This window comes from Cricetulus griseus, chromosome 4, assembly GCF_003668045.3.
Source record: "Cricetulus griseus strain 17A/GY chromosome 4, alternate assembly CriGri-PICRH-1.0, whole genome shotgun sequence".
NCBI lineage: Eukaryota > Metazoa > Chordata > Mammalia > Rodentia > Cricetidae > Cricetulus > Cricetulus griseus.
In genome coordinates, this window is record NC_048597.1 from 230967570 (window position 1) to 230990210 (window position 22641).

The window sequence follows — 22641 nt, forward strand, 5'->3', positions numbered from 1 at the left end:
CAATCTTGTTTCTAATTCAAATAAAAAATCTGAAAAAGAAAAAGTTCTCCTTGCTCTGAACTCTCCAAAGCACAGAAGTCTACATTTGTGGACATTGTATTATGTTGCTTTATGCTAACACTTCTACAGATTTTCACAGTGTCATTCCCTTTAGGACTTATTTAGGACTTATATTACCATTCCATACATCTTTGTGTTTTATTAACAGAGTCTCCAAACACTTTAGATTTTCTGATTGTGTTTAAAATTCATACACTCTGTTCCCAGCAATATTTGCTAATAATTTAAGTGAACTGTAAACCTCCCATCATACTATTAGATAACAAAGGTAAGCACAAAGCTACTACAAACAGGGAGGTTATTTAATGAAAAATCTTAATCATCCAGACTTTAAAAATCAGCTAACAGATACTGATCAAATTGCTGACTCAAGAAGAAAAGATAGGATTTTTTTTATATATATAAAAAGCTCTAAGGTACTGCCACATTTCCAAAAGTCTTGGGTTATAAAGTGAGAACTTGTGGTAATATTTTACGAATAGTAAAATTTCCCATTTTCTTGACAGTGAAGCAAGATCTGCAGAAGTCTGAGATGTTTTTGTGTCTGTCTGCCACAATTTTCTGAGGTTAATGGCCAATACATAGCCACCAAAATTATGTTTGTGGATAATTTAAAACATAGGAAAAACTTCAGCTTGCTTAGTAGAAAATAAAGTACTAAAGTATGTATGCATACACACACACACACACACACACACACACACACACACACACACACACACAAGCTATTACACCATCTAAACAATACTGTCAAGATAAAACCTATAAACTGAGAGGAAACCAGGCAGATGGAAGTAGCCCAAAATACAAACATCATTTGAATGTATTTTTATATCTTTCTGTTTTTGGTTGTTTTGCTTTGCTTTGCTCCCTTTCTCTTTTTCTTTCCTCCCTCCCTCCTTCCCTCCCTCCCTCCTTCCCTCCCTCCCCCTTCCTCCCTCCCTCCCCCTCTCCCTCTCTCTCTCTTTTGTTTTCAAAATATATTGCTTCTGAAATAACAATACATGCCCAAGCTTCACTACAAATGAGTTGTGGTCCACATTCTTGTCCCTCTCCCTACCACATGCTTATGGTTCCTGCAAAACCAATATTATTAGGGTAGAACTTCAACTAGCTGTGGTTAGCCAGGGTCCCTCTCATTATTTCCATCACCTGTTGCCCACCCAGAGTTAAGCCAGCAATGTCTACCAATCAGAATCTCTGCCACATCCAGGTCTGAGGGTTTTTTTCTCATGCAACTGTACCCACAAAGAATGCACTCTGGATTTTCTGATGTTTGTTATAGCACCCTGGCCCTCCCCAGAACATATCATAAGCTACAGTTTGGGGCATAAAACCAGACCCTAGTGGTATTCACTTTCATGCTACTTTTACTCATCAGGACTTAAGGAAAGATGAAATAGTATGTGAATGCCATCCTTTCCCTCCCAGCCAGCTGTTGCCATGTCAGAGTTAGTGATAAATGTCTGCAAATAGTATGCTATGTCTTATCACAACCAAGTCTTTTTCCTAATGGCAGACTACGGCTAAGACATCTATACTGAGCTCCAAACCTAGCACAGAACATCTGACCTACAGAAGGACAAGGGATTAGCTCCTTAACACTGTCTGCATGAGTCCTCTTAAGTAACTTGACTGATTTGGGTTTTCATTTGCAAGTAAAAAGTAAAGTTTCTGACTTTACATCTTTCTTCTCAAAATTTATTTGAGTGGAAGAAATAGAAACATCCAATCTGCTATCTTTATATTATAAATGTATTAAAATTTAATTACTACTTGGGTGATCTTTTATTTTTTTCTGATGTATGTTTGCTTCATGCATGCATGTGCATATGGATGTTTACTCCTGTGTGTGTGCACATGGAGGCCAGAGGAAGATATAAGGTGTCCCCCCGAACCTACATTTTTCCCTTGAGACAGGGTCTTTCACTGAACTTGTAACTAGGGTGACAGCCAGCAAGCCTTAGCTGTCCTTCTGTCACTGTGCCCACTGCACCAGGGCTGCATGACTAAGACTAGCTTGTGGGCTGGAAACTTGAATCCAGAGCCTTGTATTTACTCAGCACATGTTCTTACCTGCTGAGCAATCCTCCCAACCCCTTATTTCTATTTTTGATTATGTAGTTTTGTCTATTCTTTATTCATCTGTACACTTTTCATGATGGTAGAAAAGGGGAGAGAAATTTATGCTTGATCTCTAATCCTTGATATGTCCCTTACAAGAATTAGATGTTGCTGGCTTTTCTTGTTTTGACTTTGTAGGCCTTGTTTCTTGCTTTATAAATTTGGCACAGGAGCAGTGGAAGCATATGTATTTTGTTATGAAGATAATACCAAAGCAAATGGCAATGTAATGACTGTTTTATCTGTATATATTGCATTAGTTCAGATCATGTGTGACTAAACTGAAGATGTAAAATCCTAGAACTCACCAGTTTATTTTAGTTGGACACAGGAAGCACATAAACTATAGAAACCACAGTGAACCCAAAGCATCTATGACAAGAGGAAAGAGTGTTTGTACTTTTAATGTAGCAACTGAACAAACCCATCATAGAAGAGTAAGGAAGTTCCAAAGGACACCATCAAAGTGCCTTCAGGCTATTAATAAACCTTTCTTGTTCTGCCATCACATACTTGGGCATGTTATTTCCACATTTTCATTTGGTTGTGTCTTGCCATTTGTAAGTGGCAGAGAGATAAGTTTTGATATCAACTTAACTTTCAGCTTGGGTGCTTTAATCCCCAAAGGTTCAAATGAATACTTTTAAGTCACTTGAGAGAACATAAACCAGTTAACCTTCAGAGTGGTAATCAACATGATTTTAAGCATCTCATATCCAGTGTCAGTCTTCTTACAGCATTTGGGGAGTACAAATGATTTTCATTTCATTGGTTTGCAGGAGAGTTGAGATGATCACCATCCTTCTCCAGACGACCTGAAGCACTACAGCCATGCCTTCACTGGGATCCTGCTTAGCTAGCATGTATACCTGAGCTATGTAGCTGGTGATGTATTGTCTTTGGAGTATCTCAAAGGCCACATAGCACTCATCTTCCTTACTGAAAATCCTGAATGAACCTATTCCTGGCAGACAGACACGGAGTTCTCAGACTCACACAAAAGCATCCTTTCTGCTTTCCTTATCCACATAAAGATTTTGAGATGCAAATTCTCAAATTTCTAAATATTTGTATGGAGCAAATGAGGTGAAGGTGACAAGTACAGTTTTGTGGTTCTTCCAAAATACACTCTTAGCTTCCAGTGGACATCTTCACCTCCCTCTTCTCTCTTATCTTGTAGGGTCTACTCGCTGGGAGGCAGAAAGGGGATCAGAAAGTGGGAGTAGGCAGTTGAGATCTTCTGTACTGCTCTGCCAAATTCTAGCAACTGATTTTTATCTCTGAATGTCAGAGTTCAGATAGTGGTTTTATTCTGTTTTGGTTTTGACCCTTCAAGTTCTAAGGAGGAAAACAAAATTCTTTCATCAAACCTAGAAATTTCTTAGTAGGAATATACTTGTGTGTCAAATGACAAATTAGCAAGGGTGAAAAAGAGATATATTAAATATTTGGAGGGAACGAGAACTTCTTAAACATGTGGCTTTGGATTCTAACATATATAGAATCATCAACAATGTATAGTAGAAGTTTAAAGAAGCCATAGAACAAGGAAAAAAGGGATTTGCTTCTCTATGGGTCAAAACCAGTGGGACAACTGAAAAATGGCAGCAAAAAACTAGTTAGTAAAGTTTGTGAGTGTGGATTCTTCTGATATAATTTCCAGGTTGATAAAGATCTTAAGTTGTCTTCAGTGGTTAGTCATTTCTCTCTAGGGTAGGAAATATTTTTTACCTTTAAAATTGTATGTTCTGCTTTTGGAGAAACAGAGGGAAGGCAGAGAGTTTTCTTAATCTTCTGCTATTCACCAACCACCAACAAATGCCAACAAATATGGCAGAGTCATTTTCTGGGGTAAACATGGGTGTAGGGGAAGCTGTAGCCACGCCTTCTTAGGGGCTGGCTACAGGAGTACCTGAGGGCTTGTGAGGGTGTGGTCAGAGTGAGTAGGGGGACTGTGTTTTGGTTTTTGTTTCTCTTTGTACAGACTACCACCGGCTGGCTGGTTCGCTCTGTAAGTAAGGCTTTTCCCTATTAAATACCCTTATATTTCTACCTGACTCCGTATTGGTAATGGAGTAGTAGCTTCCATTTCAGCTACTCTTTGGGTGTCAATCCTTCCGACCCTACTCCGCTTCTATTCTGTAGAGTCAGAACATTTTCTACCTACCCAACACGGTGTTTCTCTTTGTTTTCAAAATGCCATGGCTAGAATTAGTGATCTACATAGTATGAAGATGGAAATGAAAAATGGTCTAACCCGGGGTTTTGATTATAGAAATGGATCTGTTCTAGAACAAGAAAAGAAAGTTTTCTATAACAAACAAAAAAAATAAAAACTAAAAGGGGAGACCTTTTTGCTTAACAAAACGTAATGCTTATACACATCCTTGCCAACTTCCTGAAATCTGGAGAGGGTTCTGTCATCTCTTGTGGTGGTGGCACCCTCAGTCCACTGCTCTCAATCTGGCTTTGGTACTTTCTCTAGTCACTTGCTGAACATCTACTGTATACCAAGTGATCTGTGAGCTGTTTTGTATTCATTTACCCATGCAAGACCCCAGAGCTCTTATGATTCAAGTTTGACTGTTGGGGAATTCAATGCTTAGAGAAGATCCGGACTGCCAGGTCTATTAATCCTGCAGAATTCCAGAGACCAGCTCAGATAACCCTCCAAGGTTGCAAAACATTAGGGACATTCCTAAGTAGGTGTAGATTTTGTGTGATGTAGATTTTGTTTTAAACAAAGCCTCTTTCAGAGGAAGGTGACCTACAATGATAATAAGAACAGAGCTAACTCCTCTTGCTAAGATCTTAACACAAAAGATCACTAAGCATGCGCCTTCATTAGAAAGCTTTATTTAAGTAATATTTCTAACCAGATTCCAATTCACAATACTCTGAAAGAAATACACAAATCTCAATGAACCTCATTGCATCTACTGCATTGTGACCAATGACCTCAATAGCATTTATTCTCTGGCAGTAATGGGTTCTATTGCACTTGGGTCATGCCAATTAACACAGAAGAGAACAGAGAGTGGAAAAGCTATGAAAGGTCTATAAGAAAAAGAAGCCCAGAGTTGAAACATACCGATTCTGGGGGACAGGGAGTGGCTGACTTACACTCAAAATTGCATAAGCAAGATTTCAAAATTAATCCTGTGGAGACCTTAGCCCAGTATACAATGGTCCTGGCTGGAAAAGAAGAACTGTGAATCTTTGATTTTTTTTTTCTTCAAATCTTTACCATCACTTGCCCTTCTATCTCCGCCTTCTCTTTCTGCAGGAAACTTTATTTCCTACTTCTGCACACCAAGTTTCTACCTCTAGATCTGAGGTTTTTGTTTCTGAGAAGCCTGAGATACTAGTGCCACCAAGAAGAAGCCATCCCTGGTGAGTTGTGATTTTTCCATGACTTTATGAAAGTTAAGCTCAAGCATCTGCAAGCTTGAGGTGCAGGGTATTAGAAAGATAGCCTGAGAGGCTGTACAGCCTGTGCATGTGAAGACAATGATCAAGTTTCAGGTAGAGGAGAGGTGTAATATGCATTAAGAAATGTTAGAAAGACCCTAGTGGCAGTAAGGAAATGAGGATATTGCTGGGTGGAACTATCCTTTGAGGATCAGGTGATAAAAGGGGGACAGCAAAGGGAGAAAAAGCACTCTGCCTGGCCATCTTCTAGGCACCCCCAGGCTTAGCATTCAGAGGGCTTAAATTTCTAGAGCTTTCTACCATGAAATCTTTTACCTCTAGTCTATGCATGGAATGGTCCAAGTCTAGAGCCAAAATATTTCTTTTAAATATGCCTTTTGTCTCTCTTCATGAGGGCCACACAGGCTGAAAAGAAAACTCTCTCTCCCCTTTCTGCTCCCTCTCCCTCTCCCCTCTCTCCTCACTCTCCACCTCTCTCTCTATCTCTTTCTTTCTGTGTTTTCTGACAGGCAGCTTTCCTGCAGCCTTGGGTGCTAGGTTTTGATGCCCAAAATGATGCACAGGCAGTACCTTTCAGTCACTTTGTTGGCTGCTTGATATAATAGGAACTAGATGCTGGCTATGTGCCATAGGGTTAGATGAATTGCTGGTATTTTCCATAACAGCTGGAACAGACCGGGACTTAGCACAGTGTCAGGCATATGCACTTTCTTCTTGACTCTCATCAGAAATCTCACTTAGGTTTTTTTTTTTTCAGTCTGGTGATATGGCTCAGTGATGTGAAATGCAAGCTTGTAAAATGTGTCTATCATTGAAGAGATAGAAAATACTGTGCTATATAGATGGATAAAAAACAAACTTACAGTCAATATTAGGAAAAGATATTCTTAACAATAAAGATCTAATGCTGTTACATCTTATAATTATTATAGATTTTTGTGCACTCATTCAGTGAGTAACACTTTTAGCCAAATGAAATTATAAGAGTTGGAGATTAAAAACACTGCCACTCCCTAACCTCAGAGGGGTGCATAGTATGCAAAAGATAGTACAATATGTGCTTACTTAGGTTTCACAAGAGCAGGGTGATTTGTCAGAAGGCGCACAAGAAAAGGGGAATTTGAGTAGGAGGTAGGATGGATAGGAGCCATTTTAGGCCAAGGGACATGCATATAGTAAATCACCATAACTTGAAGGAAATGGAGAGAAGATGGCTGTAGCTGTGCACAGGACTGGGAACATGGAAAATGACTGGAGATGAAACTGAAAAGCAAGTTGTCCTAGTAAGCAGATCAACCACCACAAGGTCCCACCACATCCAAATCATGTGGTTCCCGGGGGTTTCAGGCTGAGGAGTGCATGTGCACTGTTAATTGTTACAGCAGACAGAATGGGAGGGATGAGCTATAACATGAAGTGAGGAGTGGATGAGACAAGAAACCAGGAGCTCATAGAGGGCAGAAAGGATGAATTTGATAAGTATGTAGGGATAGAATTCAGATGATACAATACTAACGTTTATCTGTAGCCCGTGCTGTGCTAAGTCCTCATTTCTGGTTCACAACAACTTAGTTTCTATACAGGGAAACAGATACTTGACTTTAAATCACACAGCTTTCATGTTAGAGTCATGATTTGTCTTAAATCTTTTGAGATTTTTTTTAATATATATATATGGTGGGTGTCTGTGTTAGTGAGTGCCATATGAATTCAGCTATCTGCAGAGACCAGAAAAGGGCATTGGATCCATCATGCATACATGGAACTGAACTTAAATCATCTGCAAAAACAACAGTAGGTACTCTAAATTGCTGAGTCATCTATCTAGGCATCTAACCTGGAAGCAGGATTTGAACCCAATCTTTTTGGCTCTGCAAGACAACCCTTAATTTTCTGAAGAGGAATGATTTGGAATAATACCAGAGTTTGCTTTTTACACAATGTAATAAATGATAATAACTTAGATAAAGAATTCACAATTTGGTCAGCAAGATAGTTCCTGTGTCAAAATACTTAATAACCTGAGTTCAAATCTCTGTAGCTAGTACAGGAAGAAAAGAACAGATTGCCCCTCCAAACATGTATAGCAGTGTATGTGTGTGTGTCCTCTTGTATAAGTCATAGTAGATGATAAATAAATACTGGTTGTGTGGACAAATTCCTGAAGAGATACTATCAAATAGTGAAAAATTAAACAGGTTTTGGAGAGGATGGGACTTGAACACAGAGCCTTGGAAAACATAAGAATTTAAGAGAATCAAAATCCTGAGATTAGCTGACATAATTCAGTCAATCTGAATTAGAAAAATTTTGGAGCAAGAATAAAGATACAAAAGGTAAAAGGGGGCAAAAGTCAAGTATAGTGCATGAGAGCTTTCATGGTGTAGACAATGAGATATCACAAAAAATGTTGATAAGCAGAGAAGTAGGAATGTCCTCCTAGAATCTAAAAGAGAATTAAAAAATATTGATCTGTTTATTTTGTGTAAGTATGTGTGCCTACTTCAGTTTATAGGAATTAAGTGTGTACAGGTGCCCATGGAGGTCAGAAGGTGATAGATTCCCCCAAAACTGGAATGACAGGTTTTTATGAGCCCCCTGTTGTAGGTTCAGGAAACCAACTTGGGTTCTCTGCAAGAGCAGTAAATACCCTTGAGTGCTGAGCCATCTTTCGAGCCCCTTAAAAAGGGTCTTGAATTGGGAAATTAATGCTCACTGAGAATGAATTTGGAACAAAGTTAAAGCATTTGAACACTGGGTTGTCATTGCAACCTTGTCAAAAGAAGTGTGGGAAGATGGTGGAGACAGGAGTTGAGAGGGTTATTAGAATGCTTTTGGATGCAGGGAATAGATGACACATTTGCAATGGGTTATTTTCATTCTCAAATAAGAAGTCAGAAAGTGAGCCCCCTTTGTGGTTTCTGTACAATATCTAGGTCTTTTGCTTATAGCCCTAAGCACCAAGCTTATGCTAGACAAATTAAAATAAAAGAAGGGGCCACAGTGTTTCTTTTGTGCCTTGTCTCTTTTATTGGGAAAGAACCTCCATAGAAACCTCCTAGCAAACTCTAATTTAATCTTATCATTCAGTAATGAGTCATATTCTTGTTTACCACATGCAGAGGATGTAGTGAATGCAGACATGCACCATTTGTAGCCTTATGATGAGAAAAACACTCACCAGGGAATATCAAGGGTGTTAAAGGAAATGGTTGCTGAGTTGACAAGGTGTGTCTGCTATGAGGAATAAAAGGAAAGTGATATATATATATATATATATATATATTATGTGTGTGTGTGTGTGTGTGTGTGTGTGTGTGTGTGTGTGTGTGTGTGTGTGTATGTATGTGTATATATATATATATATGTATGTATATATATATGAGAAACTAAAGACTAGGATGCTGCTTGAGTAGGGCAAGGCTATTTGGATTAGGGAATTTGACATTTGTGCTACAGATAATCATTTTGTTCTCTGGCCACAGAAACAAGGGAAATGGAAGACAGTGATATGTTACCTCAGCTCGTCCGTGGCATATTATCAACATCTCATTCTCTGTTTACAAGAAATATCCAAGAGTTTGATGAAGACACCACAACACCTTATGACTATGATAATGGTGAGCCTTGTCATAAATACAATGTGAAGCAAACTGGTGCTTGGATCCTGCCCCCACTCTACTCTCTGGTATTCGTCTTTGGTTTTGTGGGTAACATGTTGGTCATTCTCATCCTGATAAGCTGCAAAAAGCTGAAGAGCATGACTGACATTTACCTGTTCAACCTGGCCATCTCTGACCTGCTCTTCCTGCTCACTCTCCCAGTCTGGGCCCACTATGCTGCAAATGAGTGGGTCTTCGGGGATATAATGTGTAAATTATTCACAGGGCTCTATCACATTGGTTACTTTGGTGGAATCTTCTTCATTATCCTCCTGACAGTTGATAGGTACTTGGCTATTGTCCATGCTGTGTTTGCTCTAAAAGCCAGGACAGTCACCTTTGGGGTGATGACAAGTGGAGTCACTTGGGTGGTGGCTGTGTTTGCCTCTCTCCCAGGAATCATATTTACTAAATTCAAAGAAGAATATTATCATAACACCTGTGGTCCTTATTTTCCATTAATATGGAAGAATTTCCATGCAATAATGAGGAATATCTTGAGCCTGGTCCTGCCACTGCTTGTCATGGTCATCTGCTACTCAGGAATCCTCCACACCCTGTTTCGCTGTAGGAATGAGAAGAAGAGGCACAGGGCTGTGAGGCTCATCTTTGCCATCATGATTGTCTACTTTCTCTTCTGGACTCCCTACAACATTGTTCTCTTCCTGAACACCTTCCAGGAATTCTTGGGACTAAGTAACTGTGTGACTACCAATCACTTAGACCAGGCCATGCAGGTGACAGAGACTCTTGGAATGACACACTGCTGCATCAACCCTGTCATCTATGCCTTTGTTGGGGAAAAGTTCCGAAGGTATCTTTCCATATTCTTCAGAAAGCACATAGCTAAACGTCTCTGCAAACAGTGTCCAGTTTTCTATAGGGAGGCAGCCGATCGAGTGAGCTCAACATTCACCCCTTCCACTGGGGAGCAAGAAGTCTCAGTTGGGTTGTAAAGCAATTATCAGTCTGCTTTCTTTTATCAGGTACGAGAAGCAGTTTGTATATGGTAACAAGCTTCAAAGACAGTTATTCTCACCTTTGGGTCTCAACCCCTTGTGGGGCTGAATAACCCTTTCACGGGATGGCCTAAGACCACCAGAAAACACAGATATTTACATTACAATTCATTACAATTATGAAGTAGCAATAAAAATAACTTTATGGTTTGGGGTCACCATAACATGAGAGACTGTATTAAAGGGTCACAGCATTAAGAAGGTTGAGAACCATTGCTCAAAGATATATTAAAGAATAGAGACCTTTAAATCAGGTGTCCAGGAACCTTAGGATTATGCCAAGACAGAACTTCATCACTTCTTGTATATATAATACATGTTTAGGAAATGTTGTAGAATAAATGTGAGTAGAATCTTCAGCTTTCCAGTGAACTCATCTCTGTCTCTGAGAAAAGCCTCATTGCCTTGTGGTAAAACTATTTTCCCAATCTTCACCATGTTTTCCTCTATTTCTTATAAGATAGTCATGGAATGAACAGGAAGGCGGGTGTGGGTGTGTCAGGACTGAGTGACAAGGACAAGATTAAACATTGTTGATCCTAGATGAAGATGAAGACGAAAGTGAACAGGGGCCTTTTTCATTTGGAAAGAAACGTCCTGGTCATTGGCTCCATCTCCTACCTGTATTTAATTATAAAGGCTTTTATCAGGTTGTGGAAAACCTGGGAACTGTAGTAGTTTGTTGGGAATTTAATCTCATGATCCTTTTATACATAACTACATAGCACATTTTTGCTTTGTTATTTTTATCTATAACAACATGAAAAAAAATCTTTACAATATCACACTCCATTGCTTACATATTTCTCAAGTCACAGCTCCTTACATGATATTTATAAAATTGTTTATAAAATATGTATCATCAGTGGTTAGCCTAAAAATAATAAAAGTTGTTGTTTAATCTTTCCAGGAAGAGCAAAGACTGGAGGTAGTGAGTGACGGAGAGTAGGGAGAATGCCAATTCCTCCATCAGGCCAAGAAGGCTGCAGCAAAAAGGCAGGGGATACGTGGGGCAGTAGCAGGAATGCGTTTAGAACCACATACAATCTGAGGCAAAATGGATGCCTCAGCACTGAGGAAAGGTGTCTGGGTGTAAATTGGTTTTAGGTCATTGCTGCTATTTGCTGTTTCCCCACTACCTTTGCACCTGCCTTTCCCCCATGATCTTTATTTAACTGCCATACTTCAAACATCAGTAGGCCTGAAAACAGAGTGTATGAAACAGCCAAACACAAACCCCTGCATAGCCCCAAAAGAGAAAAAGCATTGATTAGATTTTTGTGAGCAAAGAAAGGGATAGATTCAGCAGGCCCAAGAGCCCTTGCTTTGGATATTATACTCCTATAAGATATAGAAACATATCTTAATTACCAGGCAGGATAAGCCTGGATAAAAAAAAAAAAAAAGATTATAGATGGAGTGGAAAGAAGTGTATCACAGACTCCAGTGATTCCAGTGCCTTATTTTTTTAAAAAAAATCAAAAGTAGAAAAATAAAACTAATACTGTAAACTTCAACTTTTAAAAGTGATGAAATATTTCTGTGAGAGTCTTTACCTTGCCAAGCTTGAACATATTGCATTAGTTATAGAAAAAAATTCTGGCTTTGAGAATATGAACTGACATAGACAACTCTGGATTGACAGGACCTTGGGTTTGTGATCTGTGGACTTACCTAAGTATGGTGATATAGAGTCTAAGCCATCTGGAGCCCAGAATATGCTACACAGATGCCATGGCAGTGGAGTAACATTCTCTCAGGCTTGTTTTCCCTAAAATTCCTTTATATCATTCTTCCTAGATGTGCTATTGGTGATAGATTGTCCTTTGAGTGAGTGGGAACCCCCAAATCAAGCCAGCTTCTAAGCAAAGCTTAAACAATTTATTTTACAAAGCAGAGTACTTAGACAAACTCCTTCTCATAAGAAAAATATCTCCTCTGAATTGAAGCAAGAATGTTCTTACCGATCCCATAATGTGTTTCTCATCTGACAGAAGCAACAAACAAGGGAACAGACAACCTGGGAACTGGAAGTCTTTGTGGTTTGGCTTTGCTACCACATGGCCAGAAAAAGTTTCTGGAAGAAGTGGGAGAAGAGAGTATCACTTTCAGATATTCTAATAGTTTAATTTTAATGATGATAAGATGCAAAAATAACTGAAAACCTATGATTTGGGAAATAAATCAATGCTCTATCTATGTTGCTAGAAATATTAAAAAGAAACAAGCATAGGTTTGTGTTTTGTTGACTGTTTTGTTCCTAGTTACACACATCTTCCCCTGTACTATTTTGCAATATCACATTCCTGGTACCTGATGGAGAGGTGTGACTTACAGCCTGCCTTATAAGCTATACATCTTTCTCCAGTTATTCTGCTAGAGGACAAACACAAAGAACATCTGTCTTTTCCAATTATAGCTTCAGCATGGTTGGTGTGAGCCTCATTTTAGGAAACTAAAGCCATGCATCTCGGTGAGTGAGAAGATAAGATAAATGAAGCCAGGACCACAGCCATGAAGAAGAGGAACAAAAGCCCATGCCCACTATGATAAGCCACTTGGTCAGGGGGTTATTTGTTAAGGACAGTGCTGACTAATACAGATGGGAGATAAGGTTTATAAAAAATGTTTTTCTACTGTGGGGTGCAGTATGAAAAGCAGCTTGAGGGTCTACAGATTGGATGGGTAAGGTGAAAATAGATGTTACTGCCATGTCCTTCATGTCCTTTGGGCCTTGCAGACCAGGGCCCTGCAGAGTGGTATGGGGGGGCAGAAGGCTCAGATATGATCACAGAAACATAGGGAAAGAAGACTATCTAGGACTTTTCTTGAGAATACAAAAGGTAAGCATTAGTTCAATGATGGTTATGCAGCACAGCATGAACATCTATGGTAGGATTTTGTTGCCACAGAAGAAACTGCCTGGCAGGAGTTGTCTGTTAGGTGTTTCCAGAAGTGAGGTCTAAAGTCATCTGCGGAGATCCTTTGAGTGGACAGTTGGAGGAAAATGGGAACAAGGGGAGGAACAAGGGGAAGAAAGGCCACCATACCAAGGGATAGGTATTTGGACAGTTTTGATGTAGCAGTGGGCTTGACACTGTTCCAAAATGGCCTTTGGTATGTGTTGTCAAAGCAGCTGGTGAGGCTGAGTGTGTGCAGAGGACCCTGCAGCTGCCTGGAAGGACTCCAGTAAAACACGTCCATCTGCTTTTACTCATTTAGACTTCTCAGACTGCCGGGGTCTGGCCTGTATCAGTCCTACACTGCAGGGGCCATCTATTCTGGACTGATGTCTTTGGAGCTGTGATCAGAACCAGCCGAACAACCCCAGGTCCAACCCTGAGTGGGGGAGTGTGAATAAGGGAAGGCCTAGCTACCCAACGATGTTAAGGACAAGGCAGAGACATCTGATCATAACAGGAAGGCTTCCAGTCAATACTGGCGACCACGGTTTATTCCAGCATCATCTTAAATAACTCTCCAAAAGTGGGGTACTGGCAGAAGACATCTATTATCATGTATAGAGGGTTGATTGGAAATAATTCCTCTAACCCTTGAGACACACCTAAGTGGCACTTACTCAAGCCCCCAGACACTCCATGTCAGCACATCTCACTAGCCTTTAGGGTGGGTGTGGACTGGCCCAGGCCTAGGTCTTTTGTTATACAAACTATGAGCCATTCCCCACTGGCCAGGCACTCAGAGGTAACTAGCCAACATCTAAAAGACAATAGCTCTGAGTCCCTAGAATTTGTGGTTGAGCAGAGCGTATTTCTAGAATATTTCATGTAGGCCCCGACATCAGACAAATGAAATTATCTCAAACTAGATTACCCAGCAAGGTTGACTATCCAGGTATCCATGGAAACACATCATGGGAGAAAAATAGTCTGGGCTTTGAGTGCTTCTGCAAGACAGCTCAGGTTTGGGGTGGGAAAAGAACGGGCATAGGTTTTAGAGAGTGACCAGTAGAGGCTAGAATTTATTAAGATATGGATACTTTAGCATATTGTCTTAGTCACTGTTCTATTGTTGTGAAAATATGACCATGGCAACTCTTATAAAGGAAAGCATTTAATTGGGGGTTTGCTTACGGTTTGAGAGGTTTAGTCCATTGTCATCATGGCAGGGTACATGGTGGCAAGCAAAGCATAGTGCTGAAGAACTAGCTGAGAGTTCTACATCCCTATCCACAGGCAGAAGCAAGAGCAAGACACTGGACTTGGATTGTACCGTTGAAACCTTAAAGCCCCCTCCAGTGACATACTTCCTTCAAGGCCACACCTACTCCAATAAGGCCATATTTCCTAATCCTTTCTAGTAGTGCCACTCCTTGGTGACCAAGCATTCAAATATATGAGCCTATGGGAAGCCATTCTTATTCAAGTCACCACACATACTATTTGTAACTTTGAAAAGGTTCTGGTATGATGTGGTATGTAGTGAATGTGTGTGTGGTGGTGGGGTATATAAATCAGGACTTGTATCCCTACTGGCCCCAGCATACATTTTTTGCCATATCAGCTCAGCCATTCATAAGCAAAGGTCAGGCAACTGAGTAAAGTTTTGGTTCATTGACAGTGACTATTGAACCTTCTAAAGTAATCTATTTGCAATATAAAATTATTTTCTTTTGAATAAAGTTCAATTGATCCTTAGAGTCAATTGGACTCTGAAAGGCTATTCCTAAAGCAGGTATGAGTTCTGCCTTTTCTGTCCCAACTCTACCCCTACACTCAGCCCTGGTTTGTGGTCTGCCTCAAGATGCCTCCAGTGCCTCTCCTTTCCAGGCATAGGCTAGCCATGAAGAAAGTGGTTATGGCCAGGAGAAGTTCTTCACCCCCTACCTCAAATTCCATCCTTACTTCCCTGTTCAGCAGACTGGCTGCCCTGTGAATGTCCATGGTGTAAGGAACTCTGCCCTTCCCTTTTGCAAGCCCCATTTCTAATGTGATTCTCTCGGAGTCCCACCTGGCTCTGAGAAGAGCCTCATTAATCTTGTCCTCCCATTAATTGGCTGCTTCTACAGACATTAGTAAGAGCTGATAAGACAACACAGGGATGGTTCTGTCACTTCTTAGTAAGCCCAGGAAAGGTGTCTAACCCCAAGTGTCAGTGGTTTCCTCTATAATGATGAAGCACTTAACACTTCTTGCCCTCAGCCTTAGGTTATTGTTGTCAGCTCCAGAGTGATAGTGTAGTCTTACATAATATCCTGTTATGCATAGAGCTGCAGGTGTGATCTGACCCACTCAAGATGACAGTGGAGTGTTGTAAGCCTTAACTGATACTTAGATTCTGTTATCATCCCCAGGATTGCCTTAGATCCATGTCTTGACACTGTTCTAAAATAAAAATTCCAAACCTATTGGGCAGAATTCCAAACTGAGCTAAGTGGTTTATGCCATGTCCCAGACATATCTAATGAAAGTAGATAGCAGACAATCTCTGAGTATTATATGATTTGATATTTTTCAAGGAGCATCAGATGGTGTATAGGTTAGGGAAAGGGTTATAGTTTTCATTACTAATGTCTAGAAGACAAAGACAAAAATGGGAATACAGCATAGTACCTCCCAATTCCAGTTTTTATAACAGGAATTGGGAGGTACTATTGGGGGGTAATATTTACTTTCTGTGAGACAGAAAGTAAAGAGTCTGGGAGTTCATTTGAACCCAAGCATCATGGCTGAGGTACACAGGTGACAATGTATGACATTGAGAGGTGGTGAGTAGAATCTTCTTATTTCTGTAAGGACTGGTGGATTCTCCAGCTACCCTGACAAAGGTAGCCTTGTGGGCTCTAGAAACTTTGTCCTGGACAGGACAAAAGAACATCAACAATGACAATTAATATAACATTGTTCCTGTTAGTAAATTACAGAAGAGATCCTATCAGCTCTGTAAAAACATCTAATGTGATGTAATGCAAAATACCAGGCAGAAGGAAGGTAGCATCTGGAATTTCTTTTTTATGAAGTTAAAAAACCCTGATTTATTTTAAAAAAAATCTGATTTACATAAGGTCAGAATGACCCTTGCCCCTGGGCAAGACAGAGGGCACCTTCCTGGGCCATAGGGAAGATGTATTCCTTATCACCAGATCTTGATGGGGTCTTATAACTATGCAAATCAGGACTTGCAAAGCTATACAACTAATATATAAGACCGAAATTAAAACTGCAATCAAAGAAATATGTTCACAATAAAAAAATTGAGACAAGGTCTCACTATTTAGCCCTACCTGGCCTGAAACTTACTATGTAGACCAGGTTAACCTCATACTCAAAGAGAGCCCACCTGTCTCTGCCTCTCAAGTGCTAAGATTAAAGGTGTATCTCCACTATGCCCAGCACATAAAAATTTTTAATAGCACAAGCAAATGACTGTGTTACAATATTGAGGAAAAACTTACCAAAACCCCCCCAGAAGTTAGAGTGGTATATGTGTGAGAACAGTTTAAAAGGGTGCTTGGGGAAGGATTAGGATTGAAATGTGTTAAAGAGGGCTAGTTTTTTAATTGTGAGAATATGGCTATTTTTCTTATTTTTGTTTTGCTCCACTTCATATAAAAAGCATATGTTGATTTTATAATTAGACTTTTGTCTGTATTTGGTGTATGCATGTGTACGTGGGCTTGTGCACCTGTGTGTGGACATGTGGAGGCCAGAGCTCAACGTCAGGTGTCTTCCTCAATCACCCTTCACCTTAATTTTTGAGACAGGATCTTTCACTGAATCAGAAGTTCACTAATTGATTAGACTGGCTGTCTCGGGATTCCCTGGGACCCTCCTGTCTCTGTCCCTCAGGACTGGGAGTAAAGGCAGTATTGACAAATTTGTGGGGTTTTTGTTTGTTTGTTTTTTGTTTTGTTTTTAAATCTGAATACTAGGATCCAAACTCAAGTTCTCATACTTTCATAGCAAGCACTTTATTCACTGAGCTGTCTCCCTACCCTAGATAATTTCTTTAAAGATTCATTTGCTGTTTCATAGACCATCTTACACTGACAAGGATTTGAGATGAAGTTGCTGTGTTCTTGAGTTCGTGTAGATAAACCCTTGACTCAAAGGGAAAGGTCAGCATCTCCCTATTTGTTGAGAATACTCTGGTTCAGGGATGTTGTGGGCAATGAGAGCAAAACAAGGAGAGGTAAACTGATAAAATGACTAAAGATGGAGAACTTGCTTAAAGACTCTGGGTCCCAGAAGAAGAGCTGGTTTGAGGTGCTCCATATGGGTGGTGAGTCTAGAGGGACAAACTAATCATAAGATCATTTTGTATGGGAATCTAAGTACAACATATATGAGAACAAAGCAATGCAAACTGGGAAGTGAAGCAGAGACCAAAATCCAAGTTGCCGCACAGTGTACTATTGTTGTAATACCCAGAACAAAGTTTACTTGTGAATAAAGACTTCTTCATGGGTCCATAGGTCCTCATTTTTTTTTGTGCATCCTTGAGAAGCTGACTGGAACACATCGCTGGACCAGGCACTCAAGAGAGGGTAATACCTTGCTCAGTTGGGCTTCTTGTTGCACACTGTGACCTGTTCCAAGGTATACTTTTTAAAATGCAGTCTCTGGTAGCATTTATTCTTTCACACATCTTCTAGCACATCGCTAACAGAAGAGACAACGGAATTTCAGAGGTGAAGTAGTTTGCCAAGACCACAATGGAGGCCCTGTCTGAGTAACTTTTGAGCCTGCATAGCTTCTCCACACTGCCCTCTGGGGGTGAGCTATAGCTCTCATATCTTCCACTACCCTATGAAACTATCTCAGCACAGGTTAAGCCCTAGATCTACGTGGTAACAATAAGAGTCAACAGTATTCACAAACAGAATTATAAAATTTGTCTAGAAGCACTGGAGCGGTCTACCTCATAGAATGATAAAGAAATGTAGGTTTTCAATTGTGTTTATATTGGAAAAAACACTGAGTGAGTAACTAACAGGTTGCTATTTATTTTGTGTAGTTTGTCTATATATTTGCTTTGAGTGCCTTTTATTGCTACCAAACTCAGGTCTGGACACTTAACCACATAGAAAATTAGTCCCAAGGAGACAATAATTGGAAAAAAATGAAGCAGGCTTTATTGAGGAGGCCAGTCACCTGGAAGGAAGAAAACTGGTGTGTCAAGTCCCACCTTCCAAGTGTTTGGGGGAAATGGAAATATTTGTGTGAGGGCAAGATTAAAGGTTTTGTGTAGAATCAGCATTACCAGGAACTTGAGTTAGATAATCCTGTGCTAGCCAGTGTTGTTAATCTCCTGGTGATGGTCTATTCTCACCTTGAAAACAAAAAGCTCTGGAGTGCAGAGAGGAAGACCATATCTTGAGAATGAGGAATAGGAATAAAGCAAAATGGGGTTACTGAAGGCAACAGCCTGTTATAACAAACCATGAAGTGATTACTGTTATTCAGCCTAACACACACATGAGGCAGTTGCTGGGAGTCAAGTGTGGTAGTCTCCTACAGAAGGCTTGCTTGGGTCTTTGTGCTAGGCTGCCTATTGTAGATTTAGGGACAAGTAATTTTGCTGTTTGAAGTTTCCTTGCCTTCCTACGGGTCATAAGTCAAAGCTGCTGCTTCTACAGCTGAAGCTGTGGAAGCCCAGAGGGGCTCTTGTGTCTCATTGGCAGCTCTTTGCTGTGTTCTCAACTCTGCTGTCATTCTTTGATTTTTTTTTTTTTTTTAAATTCACCCACCACCCAGGAGACCTAATATGGCCATATATAGCATTATCGTATTATCCTGAATTTTATCATGCACTTCTGTTCACTGTTGCATGAAACATCCCCCACAGCTCCGGTTAAATTTTGTTCTTGGAGTGAGGCACTCTGTTACTTTCAAATCTGGCACAGTGTAGGTACTCACAAATGTCTACTTAAAATACGTTATTATGTGTCTCACCAGTTACCAGATATAGGGGAGAACTATATGTTTAGTTCCCAGGAGAACGTATGGTAAACCCTTTAGTAACCCTTTTGCTACACTTTGGCCAGTTGTTTTAGTTTACACAGAAGAGTCACACTAAGCAGCAAATGTAGAGGAGGAGCAGAAGGAACCTCCTATCTTTTTAAAATAGGCTGGATTTTACTTTAACCAAGAGCAACTATGAGAACAAATGTTCTTGTCCTTTTGGCTTTACCAGTGAGAAGCTGAGATAATGTGTGCATTATTTGTTTCTTAAACAGTGACTGCCTTGATTCAAATGTGGTTTTTGAGTAATGAATACAAGTGCTCTAGCTTTAACACCTTTTATGTCTTTCTAATTTCTAATAGATTGTGGAGTTAGTCGATCAGAGAACATAAAATGATGTGAAGAGGGAAGCTCCTTAATAAAATTTCAGACCAGAGCTGCCTTCTATTTTCTGCTTTAAATGCAACTTTAAAGAAAAAAGAAGAACTGATCCAACACCCCCCACACAGAGAAACACTACGTAATACCCTTTCTCATAAAACTCCACCCCCTTTGAAAGAAATTGCGTTTCTTACTTTATACTGTCTATATTTTTGATTCGTACAACACTCATAGCCAGAGGAGCTGCAACATCCGTTCCCCCTACAAGAAACTCTGGTAAGTCACCTCTCAGCCCTTGGCAGGTTAGTTAGCTTAGCTTCTGTGATGAGTAAAAACTTCAACAGGAAATCCTGAGAGGACATCTGTCAGCACCAGGTGCTCACTGAATTATCTGAAATATAATCTTTAAGATACAAAAAGGGTAAGAATTTAGGATATGTTTCAGCATGTGATGTCATCCAATATATAAAAACATGATTGTGATTGAAATATTTAAAGGAAGCAAGAATTTGTTTTTTTAAAAAACCAAGCAGAGTTTTTACCTCTTAAAATAGCTTCTACAGCAGTAATATTGGCTGAAAACTAGTTTGATAATTGTTATCTTCAGCTGAGAAGAGGTGGAACCTCTCTGTGGGCCACCTGGAACATGAGTGCCAGAAGTTCTAAGTCTCTTGTGCTCTCTTTCTCCCCCTGTCCCACCTATCTCCCAAAAAAGAGGGAAACCTAAAAATTGTGTAAGTTCATATCAAATACAAATATCAGTTTCTAGAGCACAGTTATAGAGGAGTCTTGTTCCGGGTCAGCACTTGAAGGTGAGATTTTCAGGGTATTTCTCTTAATTGTGTAAGTGGGGTATGAAGAGCTTTAGAGGCATAAGGATGAAGTAGAGAAAATTCTCAAGCAAAGCAGTAGAATTTAGATAGGACAAGTCAGTGGGATGTATACGCCCAACATAGAACTATTTAGCCTGTAAAATATTCACTCATGGTGATGCATGAAACATTTTTCTACGTGACCATTTCTTCTGCTTATATGAGAACTCCTGGTAGTGGCAACTTAGGAAGCAGAAATAACTTCAGAGAAATGATGAAGATGGCCCATTTTAATAACTGGTGGTAGATTCTATGACACTGTTGGAATACTTGGACATCAGCCAATTTCATCCTGACTACAGAGAGGCAATATGTTACTAAAAAATTATATTAGTTACCAAGAAGTGACAGACAACACATGTCAGTTAAGGGTTCATGATGCCTAAACTCAAAATCAGTTGTTTCTTGGTGGTGTGGTTTTATGTTAACTTATTCATTCTCTCCATACTTGGGTCCTTTTTATGTAGAAATATGTGAACAGTATTATCTGCCTCAAACAGTTACCTCAAGCATTTAATGAATGAGTAGGTAAGACAGTTAAAATAGTGATTAAAACTCAGTGTTCATTCTTACTAGCACTGTGTGGCACCTGTCATTTGTGGGTAAAGTGCCTAGAAAGGGCATCTTTGGTAGAGATCTTAAGCTGTGAGTTATACAGATTAATTCAACCCACATTGATATAGAGAACAAGATTTTATTTAATGAAATTCATCTTTCATGAATTTCAGCTGCTATAATGAGGGGGAAATTAAATGTAGAAATCTATGCCTCAAAGACATACTAAGTTGTAAAACCATTTGTAATTGTGGTAGGCCAGTAACAGCTTTTAACTTTATTAAACATTGTTTTTTCTTTATTTATAGATTCTTACAGGATGGATTTGCAAGTGTCAAGTCCATCCTATCTCTATGACATGGATTATAGTATGTCAGTACCCTGCCAAAAAACCAATGTAAAACAGATTGCAGGCCAGCTCCTGCCCCCACTCTACTCTCTGGTATTCATCTTTGGTTTTGTGGGTAACATGTTGGTCTTCCTCATCCTGATAAGCTGCAAAAAGCTGAAGAGCATGACTGACATTTACCTGTTCAACCTGGCCATCTCTGACCTGCTTTTCCTGTTCACTCTCCCACTCTGGGCCCACTATGCTGCAAATGAGTGGGTCTTTGGAGGTATAATGTGTAAATTATTCACAGGGATCTATCACATTGGTTACTTTGGTGGAATCTTCTTCATTATCCTCCTGACAGTTGATAGGTACTTGGCTATTGTCCATGCTGTGTTTGCTCTAAAAGCCAGGACAGTCACCTTTGGGGTGATGACAAGTGGAGTTACTTGGGTGGCGGCTGTGTTGGCGTCTGTCCCAGAAATAATCTTTACCAGATCTCAAAAAGAAGGTTTGCATCATTCATGTAGTCCTCATTTTCCACACACCCAGTATCGCTTCTGGAAGAGCTTCCAAACGTTAAAGATGGTCATCTTGAGCCTGGTCCTGCCACTGCTTGTCATGGTCATCTGCTACTCAGGAATCCTCCACACACTGTTTCGCTGTAGGAATGAGAAGAAGAGGCACAGGGCTGTGAGGCTCATCTTTGCCATCATGATTGTGTACTTTCTCTTCTGGACTCCCTACAACATTGTCCTTCTCCTGATCACCTTCCAGGAATTCTTTGGACTGAATAATTGCACTAGTTCTAATAGACTAGACCAGGCTATGCAGGTGACAGAAACTCTTGGAATGACACACTGCTGCATCAACCCTGTCATCTATGCCTTTGTTGGGGAGAAGTTCCGGAATTATCTCTCAGTGTTCTTCCAAAAACACATTGTCAAACGCTTTTGTAAACACTGTCCAATCTTCCAGCAAAATAATCTTGATCGTATGAACTCAGTCTGTACCCGGTCCACAGGGGAGCAGGATATTTCTACTGGTTTATGACCTGTATTGAGTTTTGTATATTAGTTTTCTATGTAGCTTGGGAGTAGAAATGCTTTTTTTAAAAAAGAAGTTATTATCATAGGGGGTCTAAGATACATGCATGTTTTGGATATTTATTTTAGATAGATTGGGTCTTTTAAACCCGGTTAGTTTTAGAAAGCTAAATGAGAATGTATTGATGAGATAGTGATCCCTGGTCTCATTCTCACTTACCTCTAGTTATTGGC

The 22641-nt window shown here is 39.9% G+C and overlaps 2 protein-coding genes across 2 annotated transcripts; both read left to right on the forward strand.

Annotated features, from left to right (window-relative positions):
• The first annotated feature begins 9112 nt into the window (after positions 1 to 9112).
• LOC100762449 (C-C chemokine receptor type 2) lies at positions 9113 to 10234 on the forward strand. The gene has a single exon (XM_035444653.1). The coding sequence runs from the start codon at positions 9113 to 9115 to the stop codon at positions 10232 to 10234; it is 1122 nt and encodes a 373-aa protein (XP_035300544.1).
• Positions 10235 to 21349: 11115 nt separating this feature from the next.
• Positions 21350 to 22414, forward strand: LOC100762740 (C-C chemokine receptor type 5). Its single transcript, XM_035444654.1, has one exon. The coding sequence runs from the start codon at positions 21350 to 21352 to the stop codon at positions 22412 to 22414; it is 1065 nt and encodes a 354-aa protein (XP_035300545.1).
• The last annotated feature ends 227 nt before the right edge of the window (positions 22415 to 22641 follow it).